Source organism: Erythranthe guttata, chromosome 6 (genome assembly GCF_056151865.1).
Source record: "Erythranthe guttata isolate IM_541 chromosome 6, IM_541, whole genome shotgun sequence".
NCBI classification, from domain to species: domain Eukaryota; kingdom Viridiplantae; phylum Streptophyta; class Magnoliopsida; order Lamiales; family Phrymaceae; genus Erythranthe; species Erythranthe guttata.
Genome location: NC_142538.1, coordinates 1563479 through 1574493, shown reverse-complemented (window position 1 = coordinate 1574493; position 11015 = coordinate 1563479). Strand labels below are relative to the sequence as shown.

At 32.1% G+C, this 11015-nt stretch overlaps 4 protein-coding genes across 5 annotated transcripts; 1 reads left to right on the top strand and 3 right to left on the bottom strand.

The window, feature by feature from the left end:
* The first annotated feature begins 2162 nt into the window (after window positions 1-2162).
* Window positions 2163-3578, top strand: LOC105971917 (uncharacterized). Of its 2 annotated transcripts, none has more exons than XM_088818885.1 (3): window positions 2163-2496; window positions 3070-3125; window positions 3315-3578. In XM_088818885.1, exons 1-3 carry the CDS (start codon window positions 2280-2282, stop codon window positions 3378-3380), a joined length of 339 nt encoding a protein of 112 aa, XP_088675011.1. In that variant the 5' UTR covers window positions 2163-2279; the 3' UTR covers window positions 3381-3578. The 2 variants fall into 2 exon arrangements, with proteins under 2 accessions (XP_088675011.1, XP_012852301.2); XM_012996847.2 differs by having other exon boundaries at window positions 2164-2496; window positions 3061-3125.
* Window positions 3579-3875: 297 nt separating this feature from the next.
* LOC105971916 (protein phosphatase inhibitor 2) lies at window positions 3876-6049 on the bottom strand. Its single transcript, XM_012996846.2, has 5 exons — window positions 5852-6049; window positions 5292-5366; window positions 4918-5030; window positions 4432-4608; window positions 3876-4334 (listed from the first exon to the last, which is right to left on the bottom strand). The coding sequence occupies exons 2-5, from the start codon at window positions 5294-5296 to the stop codon at window positions 4114-4116; spliced, it is 516 nt and encodes a 171-aa protein (XP_012852300.1). The 5' UTR covers window positions 5297-5366; window positions 5852-6049; the 3' UTR covers window positions 3876-4113.
* Window positions 6050-6531: 482 nt separating this feature from the next.
* LOC105971933 (chromosome transmission fidelity-like protein) lies at window positions 6532-8008 on the bottom strand. Its single transcript, XM_012996868.2, has 3 exons — window positions 7699-8008; window positions 7277-7502; window positions 6532-6845 (listed from the first exon to the last, which is right to left on the bottom strand). The coding sequence occupies exons 1-3, from the start codon at window positions 7846-7848 to the stop codon at window positions 6787-6789; spliced, it is 435 nt and encodes a 144-aa protein (XP_012852322.2). The 5' UTR covers window positions 7849-8008; the 3' UTR covers window positions 6532-6786.
* Window positions 8009-8463: 455 nt separating this feature from the next.
* LOC105971932 (uncharacterized) lies at window positions 8464-10247 on the bottom strand. The gene is made up of 4 exons (XM_012996867.2): window positions 10139-10247; window positions 9485-9589; window positions 9282-9377; window positions 8464-9160 (listed from the first exon to the last, which is right to left on the bottom strand). Exons 1-4 carry the CDS (start codon window positions 10217-10219, stop codon window positions 8618-8620), a joined length of 825 nt encoding a protein of 274 aa, XP_012852321.2. The 5' UTR covers window positions 10220-10247; the 3' UTR covers window positions 8464-8617.
* Between the last annotated feature and the right edge of the window lie 768 nt (window positions 10248-11015).

Sequence of the window (11015 nt, the reverse complement as noted above, 5' to 3'; positions counted from 1 at the left end):
TGTCTTGTAACTCAATTTTATAAGTTTTGTGAGGTTTTAATTTCTTTACTTTTGAGATTTTTTAGAAGGGTTTTTGGGGAGGGAGAAGAAGGAGGTGGATGAGGTGAGGGGTTTGTGAGTGAGGAGGGAAAAAAGTTTTTTAGGGTTTTTGATTATTTTGTATTTAAGAAAGAAAAATAGTATTTGTAATATTTTTTTGATTTTAATTTTCATTAAGGGTATTAAAGTAATTTACAAATTTTTTTTTTTTTTTTTTGGTATTCAAGTAAGCAAAAGTTGGGATTTGAAATAGTGATCCCCATTCGGTATTTTCTAGATGCCTTCCTTTTTTTGTTCTTTTACCCTTTTGTCCTCGTGTAAAAATAGGCAGCCAATGTGAACAGGTGAGTGGTGGGCCCATCTCTCGTGGTGCCAAGTCTTTGTTACAATCTCATCATAAATTCAATTAATCATTTTTTAAGTCGTCTCTATCAGCTTCGGTGTGCTATAAATTTTATGACATCTTTAACGTGGAATATAACAATTTTTTTAAGTGCCTTTTAATATTCTCCATGTGTATGTAAATTCTCTCCTTTTCAAATAAATTACATTTTTTTACTAAACTATGTGCCGAAATACCGTTTCTGTACAAGATGATTTATGGAATTTATTTGATATAACACTCGATGAATTATATTGTGGGATTATTAATTAATTGTTGATTTGCATCCATATGTATGTGTACTTGATGGAAAGTTATTTTAACACATCAGTGGTTAAAAATTACCCGATGTATTTGACTAGGTGTGGTATCTCAATGTCATGAATTCGAGACATCTAGAGGGGAATTGAGGAACCAGTAAAATATATATATTAATAAATATATACATTTATAATTAATTATTATAAAAAAAAAAAGTTATCTCAATGACCCAACTATGTGACATCTTAATGATTGTGGTTATGTTTGGTCCATTTTAGAAATATTTTCCCCTCTTCCCAAAATAAATTAGCTTTCTAAATTGGGACTCAAATTCTTTAAGGGTGATTATTAAAAAAAAAAAAAAAAAAAAAAAAAAACCTCCATTTTTTCCTAACATTATTTGATTGTTACAATAAATATTTTTTCTTACAAAAAAACCTCACATTAATTATCAAATTCCTCCACAAGTACACATTCAAATATCTTTATTTTTAAAAGAAGTTTTTCATTCTTAAATTGTTATGGAAACACAAATTAGAAAATAGAAATACTATCCCAAAATGAGGCCGGATATAGAAAAAAGAAATGGTCAAAAGCCAAAAAGGTAGCCAGGTCAGCAAATTAGGAGTTTTGTAACAACCATTTGGGACAAGATATTTCAAATAATTATAATTGGATAACATCACTATCCCTATTATTAATGGTCTTAGATCTTTTCATAAATTCAACAAAAAAAAAAGATCTTTTCATACAAACCAAAAAATAAAAAATTAAAATGAAAAGAAAAAATAAACAAATAAAAAGAAAATGTACTTTGATATTTTTTCCACAAAGGAATAATTATTTAATACGTGACACAGTAGAACAAAATATCTTTCGACAATCCCCCATCTCTCCTAAACTCAAGATATTTTCAGCTTCTGCTTCCTATTTCCTTACTTGCACCGTACTAATTTGTTCCACACGCGCTTCCTCCTATTGGACATAATAATAATAATAATAATAATAATAATAATAATAATAATAATAATAATAATAATAATAATAATAATAATAATAATAATAATTATTATTATTATTATTATTATTATTATTATTAATTTCAAAATTTTAATTTGTTTCCTCATTTTTCGAGTCAATCACGAAAAGGGGCACGAAGATATTAACACTCATGTATAAACAAATTTAGAATTTTTAATGATGCTACTTATGTTTCTTTTTCAAAAAAAAATGGTTCCAACGACATCGAAAATCGATCAACAAATACATTTTATGCAAAAAGTTTTATTAATTAGTTAAGATAACAAACCAAAAGAAAAAGGAGAAAAATAAATAAAATAACTAGAAATATATATAATGAATGTGATGAACAAGTGACACGTGTCAACAGCAGAGAGAGAGTACCAAACAAACGGTACTCTCAGCTGAAAATTGTTTGAGCCAAACAGCCACCTTTAATAAGTGACACTATAAATTGAACATGGGAGCATTCGTATATGAATGCAACAAAACATAATTTAACCCTCCACCATCACCACCCTATTCCGCCGGAAACAACCAGTCAGCGGCGGCTCCGGCCTTGTTCCGGCGGTGGCCAATGGCCAAAAACACAAAGAAAGTTGGGGGATCATCAAATTCGCAATGGACAAACGAGAGACACGTGGATTTCTTGAACTCAATGGAGGCTTCATTTGTTCAGACAATGTTTGAAAATAACGGCCGTTTTCCTCCTCGTCTTGACCGTTATTTACCTGACACGGCGGACTCAACCGTCGATTTGGTGAATGAACGGAGAAGAAGGCACTCCGCCTCAGGTAAAAATATCCCTCCTATAATAAATATCTCAAACAAGCCTATTATTTTATAATATTATTATATTTCAAAAAAGTGCTAGTATTTACCTAGTTAATTGTCATTAATTTACAATTAGGATGATAAATCATATGAATTGCATTGAGAAAACATACAAATAATTCTTGATCATTATTATTTTGTATTTTGATACTACTTTGCTTAATTAATTAAAGTTTGGAAATTGTGTATTGAACTTCTCTCTAGTTCAATTACCATTAGGTTATAATAAAATCATATAATTTTATGCTGAATAACTATATTGTGACGACAATCAAATGAGGTCATAATTTGTATATAGCATCAATTCCATCAGTACATAATATTAACTGATTTGTTTTTCATATTAATAGATATAAAGTGAATATTTTTTTTTTTGGGTACTATACTCTCTTATAAATTATGCCCAAAAATATATAATTATATGAGATTTATATTACTGTTTGTTGAACCATTTATTACAAGCCTAAAAATTACTCTAATTTTTGAATAATATTGTTAGAGTAGTAACATAGAATAGTTTGTAGATATTGTAGAGCCTAGTGCGAGAAGAACAGACACAAAAAGCAGAATATTATCTTGCCAAGATCAGGTTTGTCTTCGTTCTACTGTATATATATATTTATTTATAAATATATACTTTAATAATACAATCTCTCATATATATATATATACTATATAACATGCATGGGATGAATTAATTATAAATTATAATATAATATAATATATATTATAGCATTAATTAATGTAATGTTAATGATATTTAATTTGCGTATTTCAGGTGGTACCACAATTCCAGATCAAGAGAGACGATAAAGATAAAGATGAGAAAGATCATCATCTTTGAACAACCCATATTAATTAAGAAGAAGATATTTATTTATTTTCTTTAAATCATGTCTTTTGGGCAATATTGAATCTTTAATTATTATGTTAGTTACACTTAGTAATGCTTTTTTTTTTTTTTTTTATGTTATTTATTGGCTATCATGTCGTTTAGTGTACTTGATAATGATATTTATATCGAAATATGCTTATAAATAAATTAGTATCTTATTAAGTCTTGTAATGGTTAAGAGATGAAAAATGATTAATATTATTTATTTATCTAATATGATCAGATATTATAAATAAATTCAGTTGATGGAATTGATCATCGTTTTCAACATCAAACTACCGTCCAACCAACCAACCAGACAATATCTATCGAACTTTTTGTACACTTACTCAAGATTCTTCGGATAAGTAGGCCAGTTTCTGTAATAATACAGACAATAAAATAAAAATAAATTTAATATATATTAATATATAATCTAAAAGGCCATGACATCATAAATCATAATTGCATAACGAACAAATGGCCAAATTCTTTTATTGAAAAAAGTAGCTAAACTTTGCAACATTATTATCAGAACATATAGCCCCAGAAAAGATTGACAAACAGTAACTCAGTACAACCTGCTAAAGCCCGTTAAGAGAAACGACTATGTACAAATTCCGAAACAGAATCGAAAAGTTTCATAGTAGTACCTAAAGTGAAGGTGCATCAGTATTCATGTATTTATATAACATATATTGTATTAAGATCCATTTGGTGGATTTGAAGATTCCTCAATGTCGAGATCTTTCACACCAGCAGTTACCGATGAAAGGCTGTTCTTCTTACCGTTGTTCTTTGTCTCCTCATCAGATTCTTCTTCGAGAAACGAACCCTTTCTTAGGAGTTCTTTAACTTTGTGAAATTCATCATAGTGCGCTTTCCTATGCTCCCTAAAGCTCCTTCGCCTCTCCGAATCACAACCTAAATTGGGATGATTTTCTTTTTTATTACATCATTCTTGTTTCTTTTGTGACAAGAAAAAAAAAGGGAAGAAAATTAAAGAGAATAGAGAAGAAACCTTGACCATCTTGTTCCATTGGATCGGATTCATCTTCATCAGAAGTCCAGCCAGAGTCGTTTGAGGCAGTTTTGCTAGATGAAGCTACGTCGTTTAACGCCGAGCGTATAGCTTCTGCATGCTTTGCATCCTCAAAACCATCATCGAAACTTCCTCCTCTAATAGGAGACAACGACCCTGCATTCATTTTGACAACATTTTTCGACGAATTTCAGCATCGAACTAAACCAATAACAACAGTCCTTATATCAAAGTCAACAAAGAAAATTAACTCTCTAGCTGGAATTCTACGTGGCTTAGGCATGCATAATCAAACACCGTGCAGTAAAAAAGCAGAGACTCATTAAACATGAACAAATTTTACACACGAGATCGTAAATTATAACTAAACTCCACAAGGTTTAGAAAATCCGTCAAGCATTAATCACGGAGGAAACAAACCTGCATTAAGAAAAATGGAAAAGTTAAGGAAACTTGTGAGCGTACCGTCATCATCAATCATGGCATGATATGGCGTCTTTGGTTCGGTTATTTTCTGCCTCACGGGTTTATTTGCTTCGATTTCTCCCAAGTTAGCTTCGTCCCATCTTACACGTTCCCTAAAACCCCATATAAATTGTTTAATTATCTGAATTTCAAGAAAATACAAAGGTAATTGTAAAGTAACTAAAATAGAATGAACTATGATGAATTTCAATAAATCATTTTTTGGCACCGGGTTAACCGCGTGCTTACAGTTTGAATATTCACGGTAAACAACAATCCCCATGTACATGATAAGAGACGATTGACAAACGATATAATTTATAAGAAAAATATCATCAAAGCATCACAAATAAAAAAAATGATGAAGAAATTACTTCATATCAGCAGTCTGATAGATAATCCTCTGTATCCAGAAATCACTCGCGGAAACGAAACTTTGGCGAACTACACTGTAAGAAAAAACACACACAGACACACACCGTCAAGCCTGAGAAGGCATCAATACTACAAACACAAAATAATAATAGAGCATCAACTACATACAAAAAAATATAAAAAAATTCTTGTGCAATTTTCATCAACATCCTACAATCTTCTATGTAAATCGAGAGAATTTCCACAGTGAGAAACCAAACAAAGTACGAATATTTTCCACAATTAAATTGCACAAACGTCAAAAGTAAAATTAACACAGAAGGAACCCTAAAAAAGGCCCTCAACAAACAGGATTCAGATAACGAAAACTGAAATAAAATCGGATAAATTAAATCCAATAATAATCGGAGAAGACGATATAACTTATAAGGTTAGCAAAATAAATAAATTATTTTAGGGCCAATAACAGGATAACGTTTTAAATTAGAAAAAAAAAAAGGCGAGAACTGTAGATCATATGATCAGAAAATGATTCAAAACAAAGGATAGATTTTTATACCTCGAACGAAAAATTATGAATTTTCTCCAGTTGTTTAACTGCTTATTTGTCGCGAACTTGTAAGATAAATTATGAGCCTTTTTCTTCTTCTTCTTCTTCTTTATCCGTTCTTCGCGGGATTTAAGCCCTTTCCCAAATTGCCCACCCGTTTTCAATTGGACTATCCGGAATCCGAAAATGGTTTTGCTATTAATAATTTCAGATAATTCCTTATATACCCTTCCTTCCTTTATTTTCCAAATAATAAGATAATGCTTCTCTTAATTTTATTTCGCACAAATATATAAATATAAATTAATTATTTTTCGTAAATTGTACTATAAAAAGTTGTATGGTTCATTCAATTGAGTAGCCTCGTTTGGTTGGGAAGATAAATATCACAAAAATAAGTCCAATTTTATTAGATTATGTTTGCCGGAAAAAAAAAAAAAAAAAAAGGTGATTGAACTGGACCGGGCTAATACAATTACATTCGAATAGCCGTGGATCAAACCGATGAACTTGCTCAAAATCTGGACCTCAAGAAATAAGCAACGGGTTTTTACTTAGTCGATTGGGACTTAGGTTTCCCCATGGCAAGTTCCAGAACATGTAATCAGCTTTGAACTTTATTCGCTGGCTGTGTATAAAACTAAGTATAAGTAGATACTACTATATGGAGTGCTTTGTATCATTGTATGTATATAATCGTAAACTTTGCGTTACTACATAATTCAACTTGTCGATTTATTATTACAAATTTGATCTCAGATAGCCACTTCTTTCAAGTAAAATTCTTTTTTTACATGCAAATTATGATAACAGAATTGAAAAATAAATGTTATGCAAGACGATAATTCATGCTTATACAGCAGCTACAGGCAAAAATCACAAATTCCAATTGTATCCTCATGTAGTTTACCTCCATCAGGTTTACGACTCACAGCTCGATCGAATTAGTGTGGCACCACAGGACTGAGCGCACCGATTTTTTCCTTGACAAATGGTTGAGTTTCTGCGAAAGAATCAAACCGTGAATCCACCTCAGCAAAAACATCCAAAATACACAAGGAAAACCGTATAACCGTGTTGTAATTGTTGAGATTGTGGATACAGTTCGAAATCAGAACCGTAAATCAAACTTCAATAACCTTCACAATACAACAAGCGCCAACATCCTTAAATGTATTCGGGAAGAAAACGCAAGTCAACTCAGCGAGACCGTTTCCAGAATTTTACTGTACAACGTTCATCATTCCCAACTATTTGGAGTTTTAAGATTTTCAATTCTTCATCTCATATTAATTAAACCACGCATCAACAATCGATTGAGCAAGGGTTAGCAGACTACACAATTTGCTAGTGAACTTCATTATATAAACAAGAAATCGAATTGGGTGCAGTAAATGATGTTTCTGGATTTAAAGCGATGAGTTTTATGCTTACTAGTTATAAGAGCTTTAGGCCTGGTCTTGAATAATATCTTGTGGCGAATAACTCCGATCACATCCAATTCCACCGCCGTAGTAGAATTTACGCCGCCGCCACTTTCCTCTTCTTCTTCTTCTCCTTTGCTGTGGAGCTTAATCTTCTTCAACACTAAAATCGGCTTCTTCAGACTGACTTTTGACCCTATCAGCTCATGGTATCCAACTGTAAATGTGTAACTTTCCTGAAAAATCCAATAGGGGGCAAAAATTAAAATTAAAATTAAAAATGAAAATGGCCCTTCAAACAACAGCAAATGTGTAAACTGAAATCCACCAGCTAGCGCACACAACAGAAATATATTTAAAAAAAAAAAAAAGATGTTCATAAATGATTTGCAGAAGGGAATATAAAACAACCGATTACGGGATATAGAAAACCTGAGAAGAAGGGCGGCAGAGAACGCCGATCTGGAGATTTTGAATGCGGTTCTGAAATAGGGGTTGGGCTTCGACGACACCCTGAAGCTCTACAATTGCCCACTCCGGGCAGCCGCCTTCTCCACAACTGCATTTCACCTTGATTTGCATCTTGTTTCTGCTTCCAATTTTGAAAATTATGATCAAATTTCCACGATCTCCTTTTCTGCTTTCAATTGACGAAATTAGGGTTCTGATAAAGGGTGCTGTGCTGTTCTTTAATAGAGGATTTGGCGGGAAATGCCAAAGCACAAGTGTCTGAGCATGATTGGTCCTCATTTTTATTGAGCACAACTTTTTTTTTTTTATGTTAAATAAATTAATAGATGTCTTTCTTAATGTCTTGTTACAAAGCACTGAAAAATAATAATAATAATAATAATAATAATAATAATAATAATAATAATAATAATAATAATAATAATAATAATAATAATAATAATAATAATAATAATAATAATAAAATAAAAAAAGAAATTGGTGTGACCGGCTACAAAAATCGGACGGATCTAACAGAATTAATGTTTCTCGAAAATAAAAATAATAAAATTCAAGAATTGTACATAATTCCAATTCCGTTCCAAAACATTTCAAAAGGGTAAAAAATGAAAAATGCGAAAAAACTGAAATGATTCCTCTTTCAGAACTGGAAATTTTCGGATCAATTGTGACTTGATTCAAAATTTCTAATCTTTTTTTAACCTATAACAATAATTTTTGGGGAAAAAAAGGGGAATTTTCGGAAATTAAAAACGGATCAGAAAGAAAATGGTGGGAAGAAAGTCATTACACAACAACTTCTCTACACACAAAACAACTTTACAGACCAGCTCATCCATTATACATACAAAACTAAACTTCTTACATCAAAATTCCTCGTCTATTCGCCTTTCGTCGCCATATTTATGGTTTGCTGTAATGAAACTCGAAATTTCGAAGCATCTTCCAACGGGATATCCCCAGTGAGGGTCTTTACAGCAAATTCGAAACAAGGATCAGCCCATATAGAAGAAAACGTCGAACTCTCACCAACTTTCTTCACATCTTCTTCAACAGGATTTGCACCGGTCAGAGTTTTGACTGCAAATTCTATGCACGGATCCGTCAACAGATCACCCACACAAGAATCGAGATTTTTCGGTTCGTCCGTAGTAATGGGATTTTTCTGCTTCTTATCGGTTGGAATTTCGGCTTCTAATTTATCGACTTCCACACGAGCAAGTCTTTTTGAGCTTCTACGGGGTAATTTATCAACTTCCACAGAAAGGCTACTAACAGATTGAGAATGACCTGCCAGCTCGACGCTGACGTGGCATTTTTTATCTGGCTTGGAGTCGGCTTTTCTCACATCCTTTGATTCGAGGTAGCGAAAAACTTCTTGCATGGAGCGAAAATGACGTCCACTTACAGGGTCGATGTAACACTTCAAGAATCAAAAGACAAACAAAAACAAAAACAAAAATGTCGATATTAAAGAGAAAGTCGAGAGGAAATGTAGAGAATTGAAGTATTATTAAAAAAACGGGTAATTAAGGAATCAGTACCGGGTCTCTCCTCGTCCGACCGCCCTTCTTTTTTGTTCTAACTTCCTTAATCCATCCCGGTGGTAAATTTTCTGTCACAGTTTTTTCAATCTTGATCTACCAAAAAGAAGAAAAAAAACATTCGTAATTATAAAAACAAAAAATACAGTCCATCGCATTCTTGGCAAAGAGACAATTAATCGAAAGACGAAAAATGTATCCACCTTACTCGGCTCCTTAGGGTTGGGATTTTTTACGGAGCTTTTGACGTAGCGAAGAACCTCTGGCTTTGAGTTGAATCTGCGGCCATTTGAGGGGTTGACGTAATACTGGACCAAGTTCAAAACATTAAAATCGAACATAATAGTCAACGGTAAAGCTAGCTAATAATCAAGAAAGCTTCCCTAAAGCTCTGATCTAGTAAAATCATAGTCTTTTTTGTCTAGTAAAGGCGCTGGTAATTGTGCATTTTGTTAAGATGAAGTGAAAAATCGAAGTAAGAATTGATTAGATATCTTCGATTTTCGCTGTTTTCGACAATTATCCCTTATGTTACAAATATTTTCTAGTTTTCTATTTCCTTCATTCAATTAAGGAAAAACAGAACTATAACCTTGCATGCATCAAAGTACTTCAATTCAGCATAAAAAATAACAAGAGTTTACAGACATGCAGATTTTTTTTTAATAAATCTAAATATTGAAATAAAGCACACAGATTGATCACTTACCCTTTTATTACACACTATTAATTGAATATAATATGATCACCAATATATAATCAATAGTAAATAGTTCAATAAATGTAATTGCAAGAACTGAATAAATCTCAACTCAAGGAAATTAGCCAATCAGAGGGGTTTTGAACAAATTAATTACCTTGTCTTTTTTTCCAGAATTTCGAATTTTCACACTAACTCTCCAACCAACTGGTAACCAGTCTAGAGGTTCACCGCCCATTTCAATAAATATCCAGAAACCACTGAAATTCAAAATTAAAAAAAAAAGAAAAAAATCAAGAAAACACACACACACACACACAGTTGTACACACTAAATTAGTCACAACCCACAAGTTAAAATCCCATTTCAGTGCAAGTTCTGTGAGTGAGTGTGTGTGTGCAGTTTTTTTCTGTCACTGAAGAGTAAAGCAAGAAAAGGCATTGACAACATTAATTAACAAAATTAATGATTGTTAATGGAGTGGTGTAAATGTAATATATATGGTGGTGGGGAGAATCAGACAAAAGGCATTGACAAGTGACAGCCACGTGTTGCCAAAATTTCTCTCTTTGCATTCCCAGATCAACCAAAACGTGTCCACGATCACTGCATCAAGAACTCATGAGTGTGTGTTTGTGTTTTTATTTTTTTATTTTTTTATTCTTGGGTTTTTATTTTTATCCTCTTTGACCATTGACCAATACCCCATGTGACATGCACTGTATTTATTTATGTTTGTTTGTTTAGTATAATTGGAGAAAGAAAATGAATTATTTCACATGTAAATATTTATTTTAGCTTTTTCTAATTTAGTGACCATAACTCAAGTAATTAATCAACTACACATTAATTATGAACCCCTTTGGTAGCAAAATTAACTTTTTCTTTGTTAGAATTATTTCATTATTTTCAGAATTTCTGGAAATCTTGAAAAAAAATTTAATTAAAATGCAAAAGAGGATGACGAGACTCACTTGGCTTGATATTTGCCTACGGGAAGTCGAGTTCGATCCGCCAGCTTTATAAGCAGCTTT

Bases quoted from the DNA above. Each gene is read 5' to 3' on its own strand.
- LOC105971917 (XM_012996847.2), top strand. From the start codon at position 2,280: ATGGCCAAAAACACAAAGAAAGTTGGGGGATCATCAAATTCGCAATGG. The intron at 2,497-3,060 runs GTAAAAATATCC...AATAGTTTGTAG, and splicing joins AAGAAGGCACTCCGCCTCAG to ATATTGTAGAGCCTAGTGCG. The intron at 3,126-3,314 runs GTTTGTCTTCGT...TGCGTATTTCAG, and splicing joins TATTATCTTGCCAAGATCAG to GTGGTACCACAATTCCAGAT.
- LOC105971916 (XM_012996846.2), bottom strand. The intron at 4,609-4,917 runs GTACGCTCACAA...AAATGAATGCAG, and splicing joins TGCCATGATTGATGATGACG to GGTCGTTGTCTCCTATTAGA. The intron at 4,335-4,431 runs GTTTCTTCTCTA...ATCCCAATTTAG, and splicing joins AATGGAACAAGATGGTCAAG to GTTGTGATTCGGAGAGGCGA.
- LOC105971933 (XM_012996868.2), bottom strand. From the start codon at position 7,848: ATGCAAATCAAGGTGAAATGCAGTTGTGGAGAAGGCGGCTGCCCGGAG. The intron at 7,503-7,698 runs GTTTTCTATATC...TGGATTTTTCAG, and splicing joins TCTGCCGCCCTTCTTCTCAG to GAAAGTTACACATTTACAGT. The intron at 6,846-7,276 runs GTAAGCATAAAA...ATTCTTTCGCAG, and splicing joins GCCTAAAGCTCTTATAACTA to AAACTCAACCATTTGTCAAG.
- LOC105971932 (XM_012996867.2), bottom strand. From the start codon at position 10,219: ATGGGCGGTGAACCTCTAGACTGGTTACCAGTTGGTTGGAGAGTTAGT. The intron at 9,590-10,138 runs GTAATTAATTTG...AACTTGGTCCAG, and splicing joins ATTCTGGAAAAAAAGACAAG to TATTACGTCAACCCCTCAAA. The intron at 9,161-9,281 runs GTACTGATTCCT...TGATTCTTGAAG, and splicing joins GTCGGACGAGGAGAGACCCG to TGTTACATCGACCCTGTAAG.